We start from the raw sequence: 18,977 nt of genomic DNA, 5'->3' as shown, positions 1-18,977 counted from the left end.
CTTTGTTTAAACCCAATTGAAATCCCGCATTGTCTTTGTGGAATGACTTTGGACTGGCCTGTTTGTGTATTATTTCCTTCAGATTGTTTCATTAATATTTTAACTATATTTCTGGTACCCTTGAACTTTAGCATTGAAATGTAGGTTACAAATTCTTTACGTAAATATGTACCAACAAATATGAGAGAGTGCAGGAAATGCTAAATGTTGAAAGACAGTATTTGTATTCATAGAAAGTAATTAATCTGAAGTCAATGTTAAGGTACCCTATACAAGAGAAGCAAAATAGCCACAGAAACTGTAAAAATTATGTAGCGTAATAACTGAGTCGCTTCTGTTCTCATAAATAAAGAACTTTCTTAAGATTACTTGCACATAAGAGTCCTTTTTCAGACATTACAGCTGCTCATAACAGGAGCCCACCAACAGGACCACACACACTGTATGTGGTATTCTCAATGTAGATGGTGTACCAAAGCAGTACATATATTAAAAAATCTCTGCTTTGCCCATTTTACTTGAAATGGTGACCACATGTATCAGGAGCATCTGTCAGATGTTGCACATGTTCCTGTTGGTGGGCTCCTAGTGCACATGGTTGTCGCTCCTGAAATGGGTCACAATTACATCCTTTCTTAAATCTGTCATCGCAACTTACCATGGGTTTTCTTGTTGGAATTAGTGTGTAATCTCAAAATAACTAAAATTTCTTGAATGTTGTTGCATGAGGTCAGTGGCCAAGCCCTGTATGCTTCATTAAAGCATGCTGAGTTTGGAGGAAGCACCCGAGAATGTCAGCACAGGCTGTCAGAAACCCAGCAACCAATGGAGGCCTTAAACCAGCCAGCAGGAGAGACAGGAGCAGGCCACACATGTGCCCCTGAAGATATAGGGGTATGGTGAGGGTGGTGTGCCCTCTGTTCAACGTCAGTTAACTGAATGTTTCAGATATTCAAGTGCCGGACAACAAACTTAGCACTCTAGTTTGGTGTTGTTTTGCATCATGCTTGCTTTTAAGTGTGTCTCAGTGCTCTAAATTGAAAGAAGAGCCTCCATGCTGTGGTCTGTCTGTCCTAACATGCCCAGAAAAATTGCAGGCACTTACATGTAGATAGAGGTTTGCTAAAATAACTATTTGCCAATGAATTTGTTGGAATGTGGTTTGCAAATTAGTCTATATTATAGCTAACTGATTGTTAAGCCCCAGTAGAGAGCATAGCAGGGAGTGGATTTGTGTTTCATAGTGCATGTGATGTTGGATGTATTTGGCCAGCACTGGACTGTTGAGTGTGCTTAATATGGATGAGAGCTAGTATGGTGTAGTGGTTAGAGGGTTGGACTAGGACTGAAGAGTCCCAAGTGCAAAATCCCTTCTGCCATGAAGCTTGCTGGGTGACTGTGGACCAGTCACACACTGTCAGCTGGACCTATCTTACAGTGTTGTTGTGAGGGCAGAACGGAGTAAAGAAGAGATATGTATGCTGCTTTAACTTCTTTTGAGAAAAGATGGGATACAAATATATTCGATTAATACTAAGCTCTAATCCATTGATGGTTGAACAACATACTTGTAGAAGAGTGTATGCTTGATGGATAATGCAGTGAACCCCTAAACAGAATTCTATCCTAAGTCCATCAAGTTCAGTGTATTTAGGGATAATTCAGTTTAGGATTGCATTGATAGTATTTTAGTTTTTCCAAGAACTTCATATATAGTCCTTAAAGCAATAGGAGTGAGTGTTATCATCTCAGTATGGCATGTAGAGAACAGAGTTTAAAGAAAACTGGCTTGTTGGAATTGTTGAAATGATACCTAATCTGAGAACTTTCTTCGCTACTATGCTGCGTATTTTAACATGCTGGCATGCAAATGATAATTCAGGTGTCCTTTGTAGTATAAAAATCCAGCAAAGCCTATGAACAAATAATGTATTTTAGAATTTAAAAATTTTACTTAGGGTCTAATAATATTGGATTAGATCCAGTGACCAAATGCTTTGGCTGTAGAAATTGTATTTGATTTTGTGAGTGTGTATGCCTGTCTTAGCTTGCGCTGGAGTCTTTCTGTGCATATAGTTGTCTGGATTAAAGCCATGTCCTCTGTGTGTAAAGGTGAACAGTTGGCTGTTCTTTCATACCATTTAAGCAAATTCAAAGATGCTTAACCCTGAACATTTTTTTAAAAAAGCTTCCTGATCCAGGCGCAAGCCATAAGCATCCACCCAAATTATGATAAACCAGATGACTCATTCTTGTGTCACAAAAAAAAAGTATCCCAAGGAAATGATTAAGCAGCCTTCTCTAAAACAGCATATGGCTGTATATTCAGAGCTGTTAAGAATGAGCAGTCAACAATACATACTTTAAAGGACAATGTAGTAAATACTTTGTATTTTAATACAGGGAAAGGGGCTAAATCTTATATGATTTGAGACATGTATATACTCCTTTTTGAACCTACCTGACCACTGGTCATCTTCTGAGGCCCTGCTTTAGATGCTCCCACCTTCTGGGATTAGGTGGCCCTTATGAGAGCAGAAAGGCACAGTATAATTTTTGTCAAATAAATAAAACATAATACAATATAAAATAAGGAGCTAAAGACAATCTTTTCATGAAAAATAATTGTATTCTTAATTATGCTGCTTTTTGGATGGTACATTCTGATAATAATAATATAATAATAACATTTGATTTATATACCGCCCTTCAGGACAATTTAACGCCCACTCAAAGCGGTTTACAAAGTATGCCATTATTATCCCCATAACAACAAACACCCTGTGAGGTGGGTGGGGCTGAGAGAGCTCCAGAGAGCTGTGACTAGCCCAAGGTCACCCAGCTGGCTTCAAGTGGAGGAGTGGGGAATCAAACTCGGCTCTCCAGATTAGAGTCTCACGTTCTTAACCACTACACTACAATGTTGTATTGATCTGATCTGGAGAGAAATCTGGTATCTAAGGGACTTTGGCTCTTCTTATAAAATTTCTGAATTTGTCTATTATTTTACAGGGCTGTTGTTAAGCCCTGACCTGGATATTTCAGGCTACATGATCTTATCAGATATCTGAAGCTAAGCAGGGTCAGCCCTGGTTAGTACTTGGATGGGAGACCACCAGAGAAGTCCAGGGTTGCTAGGCAAAGGCAGACAATGACCTTGAAAACTCCCTTGGAGGTTGTGACTTGAAAGCACTATACACATACTCTGCTATAAAACATTTATTTTGATTAAAATGTATGCATATAGGCTTAAACTATCTGTTAATGATTTTTCTCAAAAAGTTTCAACCCTTGGTTTATGCTGTTGTGCTCCTACACCAGGTGTAGTCCTTGAGCCTCAGCAATGCTGCCAGCACCACAGGAGCTCACCTGAGACACTTGTGTGGAGAACTGGCTCTGTGTGCCAAGCAAAATGGTCTGGCATGGCACTGTTTGGCATGCATGCCAGGAATTGCCTTATCCCAGATCAAGCTTCCCCACTGTCTTCAGTTAAGTATCACAGCGTGTAACAACAGAGAGCCTTGTAGCGCCTTGTTTGCTGCCAAGAATGAACATGGCTTTCTTTTAAAATCGACTGTCTTCTTTACATTTGAGGTGTGAATCTGTGTAGAGCATGTAGCTTGTAGAAGGAAAGGAAGATGAGAAAAGGGTGCAGATATTTGTTTGAGAGTGGTCTGCGGTTAACTGGCAGCTTCTAAAGATAGACAGTTCAGTTTCTACTCTAGGAAGAAAAGCTTACTAGAGGCAGATAATGTAGGCCAGAGGTCCCCAACTTTTTTGAACCTGTAGACACCTCTGGGATTTTGAAGAGGAGTGGTGAGTACCACCAAAAAACGACTGCCAGAAGAGATGGAGCCAAATGGAATACCTCTCTCTTCACACCTGGGAAGAAGGAAATCCTGAAGTGGGAATGGAACCACATACTGACAAAGGAAAGTCCAGGGGCTTACCAGTCCCCCTCATCCTGCATTGGAAAACCTCTTCATTTGAATGAAGGCAGCCAGTAAGAAGCCCTGCCTTGGAATGGCCCTATCCACTTTCCAAGAAGCTTGAGGCGTGCCAAGGGAAGTACTGGTGGGTGCTGTAGTGCCCAAAGGCGCCATGTTGGGGGACCTTTATTTAGGTACTTGGCATTCCTGTGTTGTGCTGTGTGCTGCAAGACTGCAGTACCTGTTCAGAGCAAGATCCAGGGTTTGTTTTTTTTTGGAAGACTGGAAGAAATTTAAGAAATATTTGGAAAAGAAATGCGATGTTAAAGGACAATTGTGGTCTTTGGAGGGGTTTTAAATTTTATTAAGTAAGATTTTAACGAAGGGAATATATATAAGATCTCTACCATGGGTAACATAATATAATTGTATTATAGTGAAATAATAATCTCTATGAATAAACGGGGGGGGGGGGTTTCGAGTGTTGTTGGAAGTCAGTAGAGAAAAGGGGGAGGGGTGGGGTTATATATTTAGAAAGGTTTAATTTGGATGTTGTATGTATTAACCAACTATTTTATATCACCTCATCCAATAAAATTTATTTAGACTGCAGTACCTGTTCATATGAAATTTACAGAACAAATAAGTATTTCATGTTTTATGTAAAACTTACCTTGGACCAAATTGAAAAAAATTAAACTTTATGTCTAAACTACTTGTTCCTTCTAGAGTAAAAAAAAGCTGGGCATGTGGACTGATCCTCTTATGTTATAGTGCAGCCAGTTGCAGAGTTACTCCTTCTAAGCCCTTTGGAGTAACTCTGTACACGATCGCTACATGTTTGCTACTACTGTGAAGCTGTACAAAAATCTGTGGTTATATTAGGTTAGTTATAAGAGTTGTGAATAATGGCAACCATTTGGCCCTCTCTCCTATATCTGCCACAGTGCTGCTATTTCCGACTTTTTAAGTGGGTCATGATGTTATCCCAGCTACTTCTTTGGTCTCTTCAGGGTCCATACTGTGAGAAAAGCAGCACCCTCTGACCTGTAAAAGGCCCTAAGATTGATAAATAGCACCATGAGGATGTTCTTTGTCTATGTTGAGAAAACACTGTAGCACTTTTTCAGAGTCAGAGAAATCTCTCTTTCTTAGGTTTACAACATGCTTTTATTAGTTATGGGGAGAAAAGGCTGTGACTGTCCCATGGTACTGTCTTTTTTTTTTTTAACCTCTTGAAGGTCTTTGTGAATTTGCGTTACCTAGAAAGGCAGGGAAGGTGAATGCAGGTACCTTGGTTGTCCAGGTACAGTAGCTTTTCATATCCAGCAACTGATTTAAACCAAACTTGTGTGTTCTATGCATTAAGAAAATCAAAGTTCTGTGCAGGGGAATTTGGTGATCTGGTGCTAGGGAATTTGTTAAACCCTGTTATGTATGCTTGTTTATTGGAAGCTGAATTTTTTGTCTTTCCTGGGCTGCAGGAAATTGCAGTTTACATGTAGCTGTGATTGAATCATACTTGCAGCATTAAATGTTTCATACAAAGAGAAAGCATGAACAAATGTGGCGAATTGTATCTGTTTTATTATGATAGCTGGAAATGTTTCAGAAGCAGTGCACCAAGAGAGTCCCAAGGTAAATGTATGCCTTATTGTCACAGTTTATGTGACATACTCTGAACACTGAAAGTGCCATATAAATCCATAATAATAAAAAGATGTGTCTGTCGTTGGCAGACATCACTCATCAGGAATAAACTTTCAAAATTGACCACCAGCTTCAAGATGATTATGTGAGTTGCAGAGTCAAAAATAAAGGCAATTGGAACATGAAGGTACAGTGTATCTCCAGTGTATCCTCTGCTTTACCAATGTTAAAAACAAAGCCTCCATTGGGCTGTGCATTCAGAAGTTGACAGCTGCTTAATCTATAATGAAAATGGTTTTTAAAACTTTTATTATTGGCAAGGCATCTTTGAATTTTTTGATGCAAAGTGGAAGAAAACACATTTTAATTTAGACACATACTTGGGTGGGGACATCAAAAACTAGAGTGCTGAAGGAAATGGCACACTTCCTTTTCCTGAAGAGAGAAATTGTACCCTGCAAACAACGGGCAAACGTTTCTTTTTTTTCCTTTACCTTGATTCAATAAACGTCTTTAGAACAGGTACATAATGAGCACACACACACACACCCCACACAGCAAAATTTAGTCCAGCGATGTCCCTGATCCCTACATTTAGTTAAATGCTGGGTTGTGATGATTGGACTTCCATTTACCTGTCATCATATGACTTAAACTGCATTGTCCACTTCTATCAATATCATCTTATCACAGGATAATCTGAGCAATGCTTCCAAGTTTAATTTTCTAGTCTAAACCCCCACCCCCAGTAAGTGTATAATTAACTTTCTTTCTAATATGGTTCCTTTTAGTGGTAGTTTGAAATTTGAATCATTTTAAATGCATGTCCAACTTTTGAGAAGGCTCAGCTATGATGCAGTTGCAGTACTGAGTAACAAATTCAAGTAAGCTGAAAAAGGAATATTTACATTCTAAACAAAATAAATTTTGGGTGGCTAAATATAGACTTAAAATTGTACATTGCCAATACCTCTTCTGGGGGGGGGGCTGACTTTTTTTATAGAAACTGCAGTAGTTTTTCTGCTGAATTACTGTGATGTGATTGTTTCAGATAGGTAACTGTGTTGGTCTGCAGTAGAAGAGCAAGATTTGGGACTAGTAGCGCCTTAGAGACCAACTAGATTTCCGGAGTATGAGCTTTTGAGAGTCAGAGCCCCCTGATGAATCTGATGAACTCATACCCTGGAAATCTAGTTGGTCTTTAAGGTGTTACTTACTGGTCCCAAATCTTGTGATGTGGTTGTTAGGAATGAGGAGATGCTCATTAAAAGTGGAGAAATTTGATTCTTGAATAACCCAAGTAAACTCAACAGATAAATCTGTGATTTCCCACTGCAAAACTAAATGAATTACTAAAATTAATTTCTAGAAGTACTAATTTGAAGACTTGTGGAAGGTGAGCGAATAGTTGCTTAAATGTTTGGAAAAGGGCTAGTCCACGTAGATATACGTCACTTGATGACTCTCAGTAGAATATGTAAGCTGCTTTGGTCACAGAGCATTTTTGAAGTTAACGCAAGATGATATGAAAGTTCTCTGAGAGGTCACCATCCAGTGCTGCAGTCAAGTTCATTTACTTTGAGAATTAAGGAAAGGCCTGCAGCAGTCCCAGGCGTTCCTACTACATATGTTGGAAAAACTTTGATAATATATTTGTTTCTTGGTTTGTTTGCTTTTTCCGGCATGGAGAAGGGAGAAACATGTACCATTCTGTGATCTTGAGAGGAAGGGCAGGATAGAAACATTAGGTAGGTAAGATTGGTTTGATTTGATTTATTTTTCTGGCTTCACCTATGCCTGTAGAATAGGAAGCCCCTGTAGTTCATCGAATCGTGAATGTTTCTGTCATCAGTGACCCTGTGGTTAGTCTAAGATCCAGGGAATATGGTGGAAGATACTATCTTTGCACCAGCCGCCTCTTTAAGCAAGGCAAGAACTACACAAGTGCACTCTTCTTACTTTTTTTTCCTTTTCAGAAAAGTAGCAACTCTTCCTACCTGTCAGATTTCCAAAAGTGACTTGTGTCGCCTAGGGAGCCTTGCTCGCATGGGAAGTCATGTTGACATAGCTGGCAATCTGCAGTGTTTATAGAGCTTTTTCAAATGCTGTAAGGTGGATCAATTTTATCCCTGTATTTGCAGGGAGTGTGCATGAGTGAAAGAAGGAGGAATAGCTTGGCTCTTAGACTGCCTGAGGAATTCCTAGTCTGAGGGATTTTGCCTGCCTTGTATCTCCTTTTGTATTAAGTAGCTAGATCCAGCTTGACGAAAGTTTTCCAGTGCTTTCTAGGTAACTGTACAAACGATGAATAATGTCTGCATTTCAATATAGGCATCATGGTGCTGTTATTTTAACCCAGATGCAAGCTCTCGTGATGCTTAGCAGGGAACAGGGCACCTAACTAAGAGGGAGGTTAACACCAAAGGCCAAAGCCACTTCCTTTCAGTCACTTTATCTGGGCTCAGCCTAACTCTCAAGGGAGGATGAGTGATGCCACAGGGGCTTGGGGCAGCTGCAGAGTCCTACACTTTTATGTCTTTGCTCCAGTTTGATTGGCTAATTAACCTGGCCTGGTTGCTGGGCAAAAGGGAATATAGGTTGTGGATAACCTGAATTGCTGTTATATGCCAATAAAGGCTAACTTGAACTTGAACTTGAATATAGGTTGAACCCCAGCTAATGGTCTTTGTTCTTGGGGTCTGCCTGGGCATGGAGGTTGCATGATCCATCTGTCTTGCAGTATGCTGGCCTGGCTACTGTGTTCTACATTTGGGAGGCAGGAGACTGGTTGTGTGTCTCTGGGTCTCGGTGAGTTTCAATTTGTCTGTGTTTCCCTTGCTAGGGTCTCTTTGAATTTGGTATGCTAGCGATTAGGAGCATTTAGCTTTCTTTCTTTCTTTCTTTCTTTCTTTCTTTCTTTCTTTCTTTCTTTCTTTCTTTCTTTCTTTCTTTCTTTCTTTCTTTCTTTCTTTCTTTCTTTCTTTCTTTCTTTCTTTCTTTCTTTCTTTCTTTCTTTCTTTCTGCACACGTTCTAGCTGTAATTTTGAACTCTGTTTAATAGATGCTGTTACACGTTATCTGTGTTGTGACTCTCTGGTTTATGGCCTCAATTTGAAGACAGTGTCTTGGCCAATTTATCTTCTGCTACCATTAAGATTATTTGGCTGGGATTCAGCCTAGGCTGCAGCCTGGTACAGTCTTTGTTCTCCAGTCTCAATATGAAGACTTACTGGGGGGACTGGGGGGAGCCTACTGGTTCAAGGGCAGGTGTAACCTTACTTTGCTTTGCCTTCTTCCTGTCCCAAGGACTCTAGGTTGGGAATCTGTGAATCCCCTTACACATAGAAGAGGCAAGACGATGTGGATTTTGTGGTTACACCCACTTCCCTAGGTCACTTTCCAGTGAGTATAGAAGTGGTAAGAGCAGAATTATGTGGGGCAAGTGTACTGTAGTGGTTAGGGTATTGGATTTAGGCTGGAGAAACCCAAATTTCTATACAGCCATGAAACTTATTGGATAATCCTGGACCTGTCTCAAAGCTCTCAGCCTAACTCACCTAACAGGGTTGTTTCGAAGATAAAATAGAATAGGGGAGAACCAGGTATGCTGCCCTGAGCTCCTCGGAGGATTAGTAGGATAAATATTTGATTGAATATTTCTTAAGAAATGTTCTTCTGTCATGGAGCAGTGGTCACTGGGGCAGTCAGGGAGCAGCAAGTTGTGAATTTCCTGTATTGTGCAGTTGTTTGGACTAGATTACTCTAGAATCCCTTCCAACCTTATGATTCTATAATTCTGTGAGCAGAACTACAAGTGACAAAAGGCACAGGTTGGACACTTGTCAGCTTCCCTCAAGTTTTGATGGGAAATGTAGGCAGCTTGGCGGAATGTTGGACAAGTGACAGTTGAAAAGTCCATTGGACAGCAGTCAGAGAGCGAAGCTGCGAGACCAGGATGCCTACATTTCCCATCAAAACTTGAGGGAAGCTGACAAGTGTCCAATCTGTGCCTTTTGTCACTTGTAGTTCTGCTCTCAGTTGGTGTAGTGCATACGTTGAACATGTTGTGCAGCAAGAGCTACCTTGTGTAAAGATTTTTAAGTACTGAAGGCTCAGACGGAGAGCCAATGTGGTGTAGCGGGTAGTGTCAGCTAGGATCTGGGAGACCCAGGTTTGAATCCCCACTCTCCCATGGACACTTACTGGGTGAGCTTGGGCCAGTCACATTCTCTCAGCCTAACCTATCTTATAGGGTTGTTGTGAGGATAAAATGTAGGAGAGGAGAATGATGTCAGGTATAATTTAAGTAAGTAAGTAAATACAGCCTTCAGTGAAAGCAATAGCCCTTGCTGGCTAAAAATAGTCCGTTTATGTCACCTGGCTTCTTTCTCTCTTTTCCACACATGACATTTTCTCATGCCTAGCATACTATGGAGGTAAAATAATATAAGCTAATAATGATAGTCTGTAGAAACATTTCTTATTACAACAAAGATTGTTTTGTTAGCAGCTGTAATTCATATCGGTAGCTGGTGAGGTACTTCACAAATTTTAATAGGTTACTTTCAGTGAAAGCCACTTGGAATAGTGTTGGTCTGAACAATGACATAAATAAGACATGTATCATTTGAGAAATACGAATTTTGCATTTGGCAAGAATTGTTAAAGCAATGCTTCACAAATCCCAGGCACCATGGCACCTAGGTATTTCATTGTGGTGCCTAGTATTTGGAGCCAGTTTGGTGTAGTGGTTAAGAGCGTGGGACTCTAATCTGGAGAACTGGGTTTGATTCCCCGCTCCTCCATTTGAAGCCAGCTGGGTGACCTTGGGCTAGTCACGGCTCTCTGAAGCTCTCTCAGCCCCACCCACCTCACAGGGTGTTTTGTTGTGAGGATAATAATAACATACTTTGTAAACCGCTCTGCGTGGGCATTAAGTTGTCCTGAAGGGCAGTATATAAATTGAATGTTGTTGTTGTTACTATTTTCAGCAATGATTTTATTGTGGCATCTTTCAGCAATTCTTATATAAGTACAAAGGCTCTGATCCAACCAGTTTTTTCACTAGTAAGAAAGGGAGAAAGGGCTTTGACCACCAAAACAGCTGTGTTAGGATCATGGCACCTGTATGGACAAAAGCCATGTAGAACCGGAGCTGTAATAAGGAGGGCCAAAAGGATGAGACTGAGCAAAAAAAAGCTGGCTAGATTCAAGCCAACGCTTAATTATTTTGCATTACCATGTTTTGTTGTTGTATGACATAAAAATGTGTTTGAAATCCTTGTGATTGCTCATTTATATTTAAATTTAGCATCGTTCTCTACTGTTGGATACAGTTATTTAACAACTATATTGCCTCCAATAATAAATTAAATGAAGATTTTTAAAGCAATAATGAAATTTAAGTTTGAAATAGAAAATTATTTTATTCATGTTTTTCCAGAAAGCTCGTATCACTTATTATGCCTGCCAGAAACAGACAACCATTTCTTCCCTTGCAAGTAGCAGAGGCACGTCCTGCCTGTGCTCTGGGCCAGGATGTTCCAATTCCCTTCTTTTTGGGCACTGCAGCTCCCACAAGTGTCCTGACGAGAGGGGACCAGTTTTGCAAATCTGATGAGTTGTGCATGCCCTGGACAGACGGATACCTCCTTTTATTATTATAGATTGCAGCCATCAGAATTGGTTTGCAAGTGCCATATGTTGGATTAAAGTATAATTTGAACTTGACCCAGACTCATGTTTTCTTCCTCCATGCCCCCCCCCCCCACTCTTATATTCTCATCTTGAAGGTGAGAGAATAAAGAAGTAATTGCAAAAGTGACACTGAAAATTTCTTTGAAACCAGAAATTTATGCTTTTGGGTCTTGACTGAAGCGAAGATTAATATTTCTGCTTGGGCAAATGCATGTTTCACCAAGTATGAGTGGAACACTTGTGGGAAGTGTGCGTCACTCTGTTTTGGATAAGAACTATGAAAATGTGGGGAGAAGAAATGTAAATTGCTCATGTTTCCCCTCTGATGGCTGCTTATGGTATTCCAAGTGTTTCTGCCTATTTGTTTTCTATTTTGTGTGCTTGACTGGGAGAAAGTGAGGGTTTTTTTCTTAAGTGGGAGCGACCCCCCCCCCCCCCAGATTTCATTCAGTACATATTCAAAATTGTATTCATATACGCTGTCATTCAAATAAAGTTCTTAGGCACGCAGTGTAAACATGCGTGTATGTAATGTTATGCCCCCTTTCTTATATCTATTACTGAAATACAGATTTTGCTTTCAGTAGAATCCTTAAAAGCAAAATGAGTGCTAAGCTAGTACGATACTACAGAAATCATTCTGTCCATCCTGTCAGTTTTTAAAAATCCATTATAAAAGCAATTGCAAGATTTTTACAGCACAGTTGGGAGAGCCGTGTGGTCACACTATTGTCTCAACTGTATTTGCGAGCCAACGTTTACTATAGCACTAGTGCTTTTGAGAAAACAGGAGGAGATGCAACCTGTTTATTTAATGAATTCTGCATTTTATTTTCCAGGTAAATTTTAAATTGCTCGTCTGGGCTGGATTATTAAACTGCTTTATAGTCTGTGGATTTGCCCAGCAAGGTAAGTGGAAAAGTTCTGAACTCTTAATGTTCTGTTGCTATAGGTGTATGCATCTTTAGTAAGCATATGTCATATGGCCTATTTTAATGTACTGTGCTGGTACGTGTAATATCAGAGCTGGGGTTACTGCACTGGTGTTGATGGGATGCTGCACTGATCTGCTATAGCATTGATGTTGGTGGGGGAGCCTCAAACAGGAGAGAGCAAGAGGAGAAGTTAGTGCTCAGAAGGGTTTAAGCTGAACCTTGTGTGGCAATGATAGTTTTACTAACAGGTGAGCAAACTGGCAGATGCTAAAGTGGAGCTGCAGCTTTTAGGCTGTAGCTCTCTTCTGTGTGGAGTAACTTGCAATGTGTTGCATCTTCTACTCTTCCAAGCAAAAAGTAGAATGAAGCTGCTACATGTAGAGATTTGTGGCAGGGTGGCTGCACTTTCTGCCAAACTGCTACTTAACATTCAGTTTTGGTCCTTTTATGTATATGGAGTTACAGTCCAATTCATAGCATTTGAAGCATCCTTAATTCTTGGGTACAGGAGAGAAAAGAATCCAGTGATGGTCCAACACATTTGTGCAAATGTTCCTAGCTTGGATGAATGAGACTTTGCAACCTTCTTCTCAGGAGCACTAAATTACAATTTTTGATACAGGGATTAGCAGGGATGATGGGATTTCTGCAGTTTAGTCCCTTTCTGGGTTTGATTGTTCTTTCTTGGAGATCTGAACTGAAGATTGAATCTTAATGGAACAGAAGCCCACGAGAACAGTCCACTCCTCCCTGCAATTTTTTACCTGTTTTTCCCCGGTATCAGGGAAGAATTTCCTACATGCTGTAGGAGTGCACTTGTGCAATCTTGAAGTTTTAAGGAGCTTGCCGAGGAACTTGCCAAATGTGCTTACATAAGATTCCTCAGTATTAGGGAAGTCAAGGGAGTGCAGTTGCCAAGGTCTATAAATTGTGAGATTGCACAGGTGTGCTGGCATGGCACTTAGGAATTAATCTCAAAGTTGTGATTAGCTCCAGGCAGAAATTTTGCCACTTACAGAAGATCCTCTAAGTGTTAGAGTCCCTGCTGGGAGTAGAATTCTGCAGTTCTAGCAGTGATGCTGCGTGAAGCCAAAAACTGTCTTCCAGCAGAGATTCTAGCACCTAGAGAAGGTTTTTCTGAGAGCACAATTCTAGAGCAAAAGAAGTAATTCTGTCATGTACAGAACACTTTCTAAGTGTTATAGGCATGCACTTGTGTGATCTCACATTTGCCGGAGTCAGTAACATACAAGACTGTACAAGTGCACTGCAGTAACACTTAGGAGAAAACAGTCCCCTGGTGTCCACAAATCTCTGGAAACACAGGCTAGGGCAGGAGCTTAACAAGTACATACAAACGTTGTCAGACTGCTCATCGGAAGTGTATTGGAATAGGGCTTGATCCAGTGAGCGGTCTGAGGGATGGAAGACCCTTCCGTGTTCAGTTGTGAATTTGTAATTGAATTGAAGTTTGCAAGCACCCCCAATGATTAGTTTAGCTAGACAGATATTTACTAAACTCAGATGAGCTATGTATTATTGCTGTTAACATTAACTTTTGTGTACTTTCTTACAGGTGGGAGCAATTGTATAAAAGTTAATGCAAAATCATGTGCTGACTGTATACAAGCTGGACCAAATTGTGGCTGGTGCAAAAATATAGTAAGTATTTTCTTGTAAACAGACTGTTGCTATTTTCCATTACATTATATATGTAGCCTTGCTTATGTGTGCAAAAACTTGGTTTAGCACCTTTCCTTAGTCGGATAAATTTGCTGAAACTGTAAATGGAAGCTGTAGGGCTCTTTGACATGAACTGCTCAGGTAGATCTGAGCTATGATTTTGACAGGATGGTTTAAAATCAGTCAAGGTCAATTTCAAATCCAGTTTTTACTGCAGTCTGCTCTGTTGTCTTGGGTTAGAGCCTAAATTCATTTATTATTGGGAAAGAATGAAAGAAGGTAATGCTTGTATGCCATACCTGTGCTGAGTAACTTCTTGGTGCCTGCAGCGGTACGTTTAGCATTGCTCTTGGAATAGTCCTTTCCTCCTGTTCCTAGACTGCATTTAAGATTCAGAATAGTACTAGGCAAGATCAGAATCTAGAAGCAGTTGCAGCCTGCTGGTTGCCTCACAAAGAAGATCAGCTGTGACAAAAAGCTCATGAGAAATGGCAAGGAGAGCAGTTTATGGAGCAAATGGGAAAATAAGAACGAGGGTGGTGGCGGCGTTTGCACAGTAACTAGGGATTGGTTTGATCTCTTAGGCAAAGGCTCTGATAAGCAAGGAGTGATCTTTACATTTTGCTTTGGGATCTCCTTGTCCTCTTGCCATGAGCAGAGAAGTGAAGGTTGGCCTCTCACGAGGCTGGAACATGCTCAAAAGTGAAATAATGGATTTTCATCGCTTCTGATTGCTTCACAGTCGAGGTAAGGTGAAAGGATCATGCCTTTCCTCCTGGAATTCAAAGGATCGTTCATTTGATTTCGGGCAAAGAGGCATTCAGAAACAGGAAGATATTTTCACTGTTGCTGAGCACCTCCCAGCTCAGTGCGAGATATGTGAGGGACCATGCTCTTTGAAAGGATCAGAGAGAGTGAAAAACATTCTCGGTGTGATTTTCTTTTGTTCTAGTGACTCTCAAGGTGTGAGAGATGCTGATTCTCTCCTTCAGAACTGAAAGATCATGAGCTTGCTGGCTGACTGGGGAATGTTCTGAAGCAGCGAGGAATGTTCTTGCTGTTTCTGAGCTTGTTCCAGCCCAACACAATAGACTGACTCTCCACCCCCCCCGCTCCTTTGCACAAGCTAAATGATTTGGGGAATAATGGTTGTTGTGGATTTTCCAGGCTGTATAGCTGTGGTCTTGGACCAAGACCACGGCTATACAGCCCGGAAAATCCACAACAACCATCGTTCTCTGGCCGTGAAAGCCTTCGACAATACATCGATTTGGGGAATAGTTTGGAACCTTTCTTTTACACAGGCAAATGAGAAGCCTCTCTCCTCAGAATTGGAGGAGGAGGAACTCTTGGCTTAGTTCTCATCTGTGAAAGGAGGTTGCTAACCTCCTCACTCCTGGCTGTCTGGAGAGCACACTTACCTGAGTAAGGTATTTTAACTAATGGTGCAGCTACATGGTCCCATTGGGAGCTACTTAAGTCTCTGATGTAGGTGTGCATCACAGCTAAGCCATACATGCACAGATCTTTAACTTGCAAGGTGAAACATGTCTTCACGCTCTGGCTGTTAAGCCCATTTATCAATGAAAGTACATGTCTCCTTCTCATGGAGTCAGTCAGGTTTTTTCACATCTAATTCTTCAGGAAATGCTCCCTCTACTTTCTTGCAAGGCTATTAAAATGTGCACTTCAGTTACTCTCTCACTTCCCGTCCCCTTTACTTTCCAGCTGGAAACAATTGGAAGGGCCTGTTGGCTGCTGCAGTCTGTATCCATATATAGCCTGATTCACACTGAGGTCAGATGATTATGTACATAGGAGGCATGTGAACACACCAAGCAGCCCATTTGCATGTGTAAAATAGTCACTCTGACATACATAAGAGTACATGGACTATAAGGTCTCTTCTCTGTACTGACATTAGAAGTATGAGGCAGATACTAAAAGCAGCTGTCCCGGCTACCCAGAAGCAATTGTTAGTCATTATCAGTGAAGTCGGTAAATGGCTAAACATCTTATTAAAAATCAGGGCTTATTTAACAGGATGATGACCTATACAATTAAGTTCCTTAGATTTTAGTTCACTTCCTTTGCCAGTTATCAAGGCTATTTAGATTGTATGTCTCCTTTTCTCTCTCCCTCCCCGTGTTCTTTCATGGTTATTTAAAAACCATTCCACTCTGGAGTCTGTCTGGATTTAATTATATTCTCCGGTGACATTAGAAGGGCAGTAACTTTAGATGCAGACAAAGCAGGTGGGCAAGGAAGCAGAGGCTTTTATGTGCATTTTAAATCCTATTTAAATTCTAAAATATCTTGATTTTGATATTCTTGAGCTATCATTAAGGTGGTAAACAAGCATCTAGGCTGTACCATTTCAGACTGCAGGTGTGTCCTCACATGACTGAAAATCATTCAAAATGTTCTACTCATAGAAAACAAGAATTTTGAGGAGACTTCCAGCCTCAAGACCTGTTCCTGATAACTAGATTTCTCTATGAAGAAGAGTTCAACCCTGTGAGCGCCACCTGCAGTCTGAAACAGTACTGTCCAGGCATGGGTTTATACCTGATCAAGAGCTAGATTGTAGAATAAGGTCATTATTATCTTTTTACCAGTAAGGTATTGCGTGTACAGGAAAAAACAGAAATGCAAAGCTTAGCTTGGTCATGTCATTTTTGTTTCTTACTAATGTAAACTGCTCCTTTCCTGATGCTGTTAAAAGGAAAACAGAACTGGTTTGCATGGTATATATTTGAAATGGCAAACTGTGATTGTATTTTCCCTGCAAATGAAAAACCATAGTGGTAATAAACCACGTTTTGGAATCCTTAGGTTGCAGAGAAAGTGCAAACTATGGTTTGCATGTTTAGGCATAGTAGCAGTTGCTTATAAGAAGGATGTGGAATCCTGAGTAGCCCCTGGCCTCATTCACGTAGCTACAAAACAGGATTTCTTATTTCTGAACCAACTAATGTGTGAACTGGCCTATCTCACAGGTATAACTAGAAGCTGCGCTTGTTGTCATTGTTCCATGTCTTCCACAATAGCTGCCACCTCTATTAGTATACTAATAAATAAATACTAATAAATTAGGTTTGCAGGTTTTTCTTCCATGGCTGTTTCTGGATTTTACACACAAAATGGCAGAAAGGCATGATACTATGGTCATTAAAAACAACCTGACTGTTGCTTTTAAAATCAAGATTTTTATAAACCTCTGTTTCGTTTCTTCTCTCTGAAGTTCTAAATAAGTTCAATCTTTAGTATCTCCCTGATAAATGCATGGGGATGCTTAAGAACAGAATTGTAAGTAAAAATGCTATGGTCTTAGCTGCTCCTTGTTAGAAAAGGGTGCTGTCAAGTTGGTTTCTGGTTTATAAGTATTTCATTTATTTTTCACTTATATGCTGCTTTTCAATTACCATTCTTCACAGTTTTTAATAAGTAAAAATGATAACCATACAGTATCATTAGACAGTGAAAATAGTTCAGTGATCACTAATGTACAGCAGGACATTAAAAAGCATACTGCTATGCTAGCAAAAATAGCAATTTACTGAAATGAGGGTTTTTTTCCAGCTCATCATTACATCCAGCAATGTATGCATTTTAAAAGCATATATATATATATATATATATATATATATATATATATATATATATATATATATATATATATATATATATATATATATATATATATATATATATATATATATATATATTTAAAAATGGAAAATTATGGCTTCTATTTATTTACTTTTTAAACTAAATTATATTGGATATGAGTGAACGACCTTGAACCTATCCTTTTTATTTCCTTCCTCCAAGACCTTCCTCCAAGAAGGGGAATCTACTTCAGCACGGTGTGATGACTTAGAAGTTTTAAAAAGCAAGGGCTGCCCTCCAGATGAAATAGAAAATCCCCGAGGCTCTCAACAGATGCTGAAAAACAAGGAAGTCACCAATCGCGTCAAAGGATCTGCCGAGACTCTCAAGGCAGAAAACATTACTCAGATACAACCACAACAAGTATCGTTAAAGCTACGAATAGGTAAAAATGGAAAGTTAAGATGGTGGGGGTCATTCCTTAAGATTTTTTGGTTCTGCAAATAAAAAGTGACTGCTTTCAAGATCACTTAAAAATGAAGTAGGTGGGGAGAAGGGAGATTCTATCAGGCAATGCAGTCTATGAATCATTTTCTGTCAAGTTTCTCTGAATGTTAGGAGTTCTGTGCTGTTCTGATCCTGTACCTTTGGTTCTCAGCTTGTAATTTGGCCTTGTCTACTTTTAGAAAGGCAACTCAAGCAGTTTGTAAATAATTAGGCATACTGGCATGTGAATACTTAAACCCTTAAGCTGAATGGCAAGAAGTATGCTGTGAATGTTTGGATTTCCTGAATATTTGGATTTCCTTAAAAAAAATTGATATAAGTTTTAAACTAAAGATTAATTAAGTGTTGAATAGGCTATAAAATTTTCTGCTGTAAATATTTTGCTACTGCTGAAAAGAAACACAAGTGAATATATTTATGGTGTGCATTATTTGACTTAATGTGATATTTTAAATTGTAACCTTCCCTGTGGAGGTGTAAATGTTTCAAGTAAATAAAACAGGTAATTTTGTAGGCGTTCGGGAGTGTAAGGCAGAGGGGAAGGAGGAGGTCGGAGGTATAAGTGAAGTGTATATTTCCCTCTGGAAACAGCTGAAGGATTGCGTGATGAGTAGTAGTCAACTTCAGCAGTAAATCCATGAAGAAAGTTTACTAGGAGCACCAGTGTACTGGCATCTTCATTGGCTTTGTCCTGCGTCTGGTCAGCTGGACCCCTGCAAGTCAGTCAGTCCCTTGGCTGGCTGGCCTCTGTGGCAAGCGCAGCTGGATCACAGGGCTTGTGCCTAGTGGACCGGTTGATCCAGTTGCATTGCTGGATCTGGCTCAGATCTGGCTCAGCTGGATCTGCTGGCAGGAGGCTGCATTGTGCTCTGCAAGGCATCACAGCATTCTGCGCTGGGTCTCAGGGAGGCTGTGCGTAGCCAGCCAGGCACTTCACCTCCTTTGTGCCACTTCAGCCTGGGCC

The 18,977-nt window shown here is 40.2% G+C and overlaps 1 protein-coding gene across 2 annotated transcripts in view; it reads left to right on the top strand.

The window, feature by feature from the left end:
- ITGB1 (integrin subunit beta 1) overlaps positions 1 to 18,977 on the top strand; it is a 42,897-nt gene that overhangs the window by 2,769 nt on the left and 21,151 nt on the right. For both annotated transcript variants that reach the window (XM_054990897.1, XM_054990896.1), the window contains exons 2-4: positions 12,116 to 12,185; positions 13,788 to 13,873; positions 17,729 to 17,951. In XM_054990897.1, coding sequence (XP_054846872.1) covers positions 12,116 to 12,185; positions 13,788 to 13,873; positions 17,729 to 17,951 — 379 coding nt within the window. The remainder of the gene's footprint in view (positions 1 to 12,115; positions 12,186 to 13,787; positions 13,874 to 17,728; positions 17,952 to 18,977) is intronic.

Source organism: Eublepharis macularius, chromosome 11 (assembly GCF_028583425.1).
Source record: "Eublepharis macularius isolate TG4126 chromosome 11, MPM_Emac_v1.0, whole genome shotgun sequence".
NCBI classification, from domain to species: Eukaryota; Metazoa; Chordata; class Lepidosauria; order Squamata; family Eublepharidae; genus Eublepharis; species Eublepharis macularius.
The sequence above is the reverse complement of the archived record's forward strand: the minus strand, read 5'-3'. Positions and strand labels throughout refer to the sequence as shown.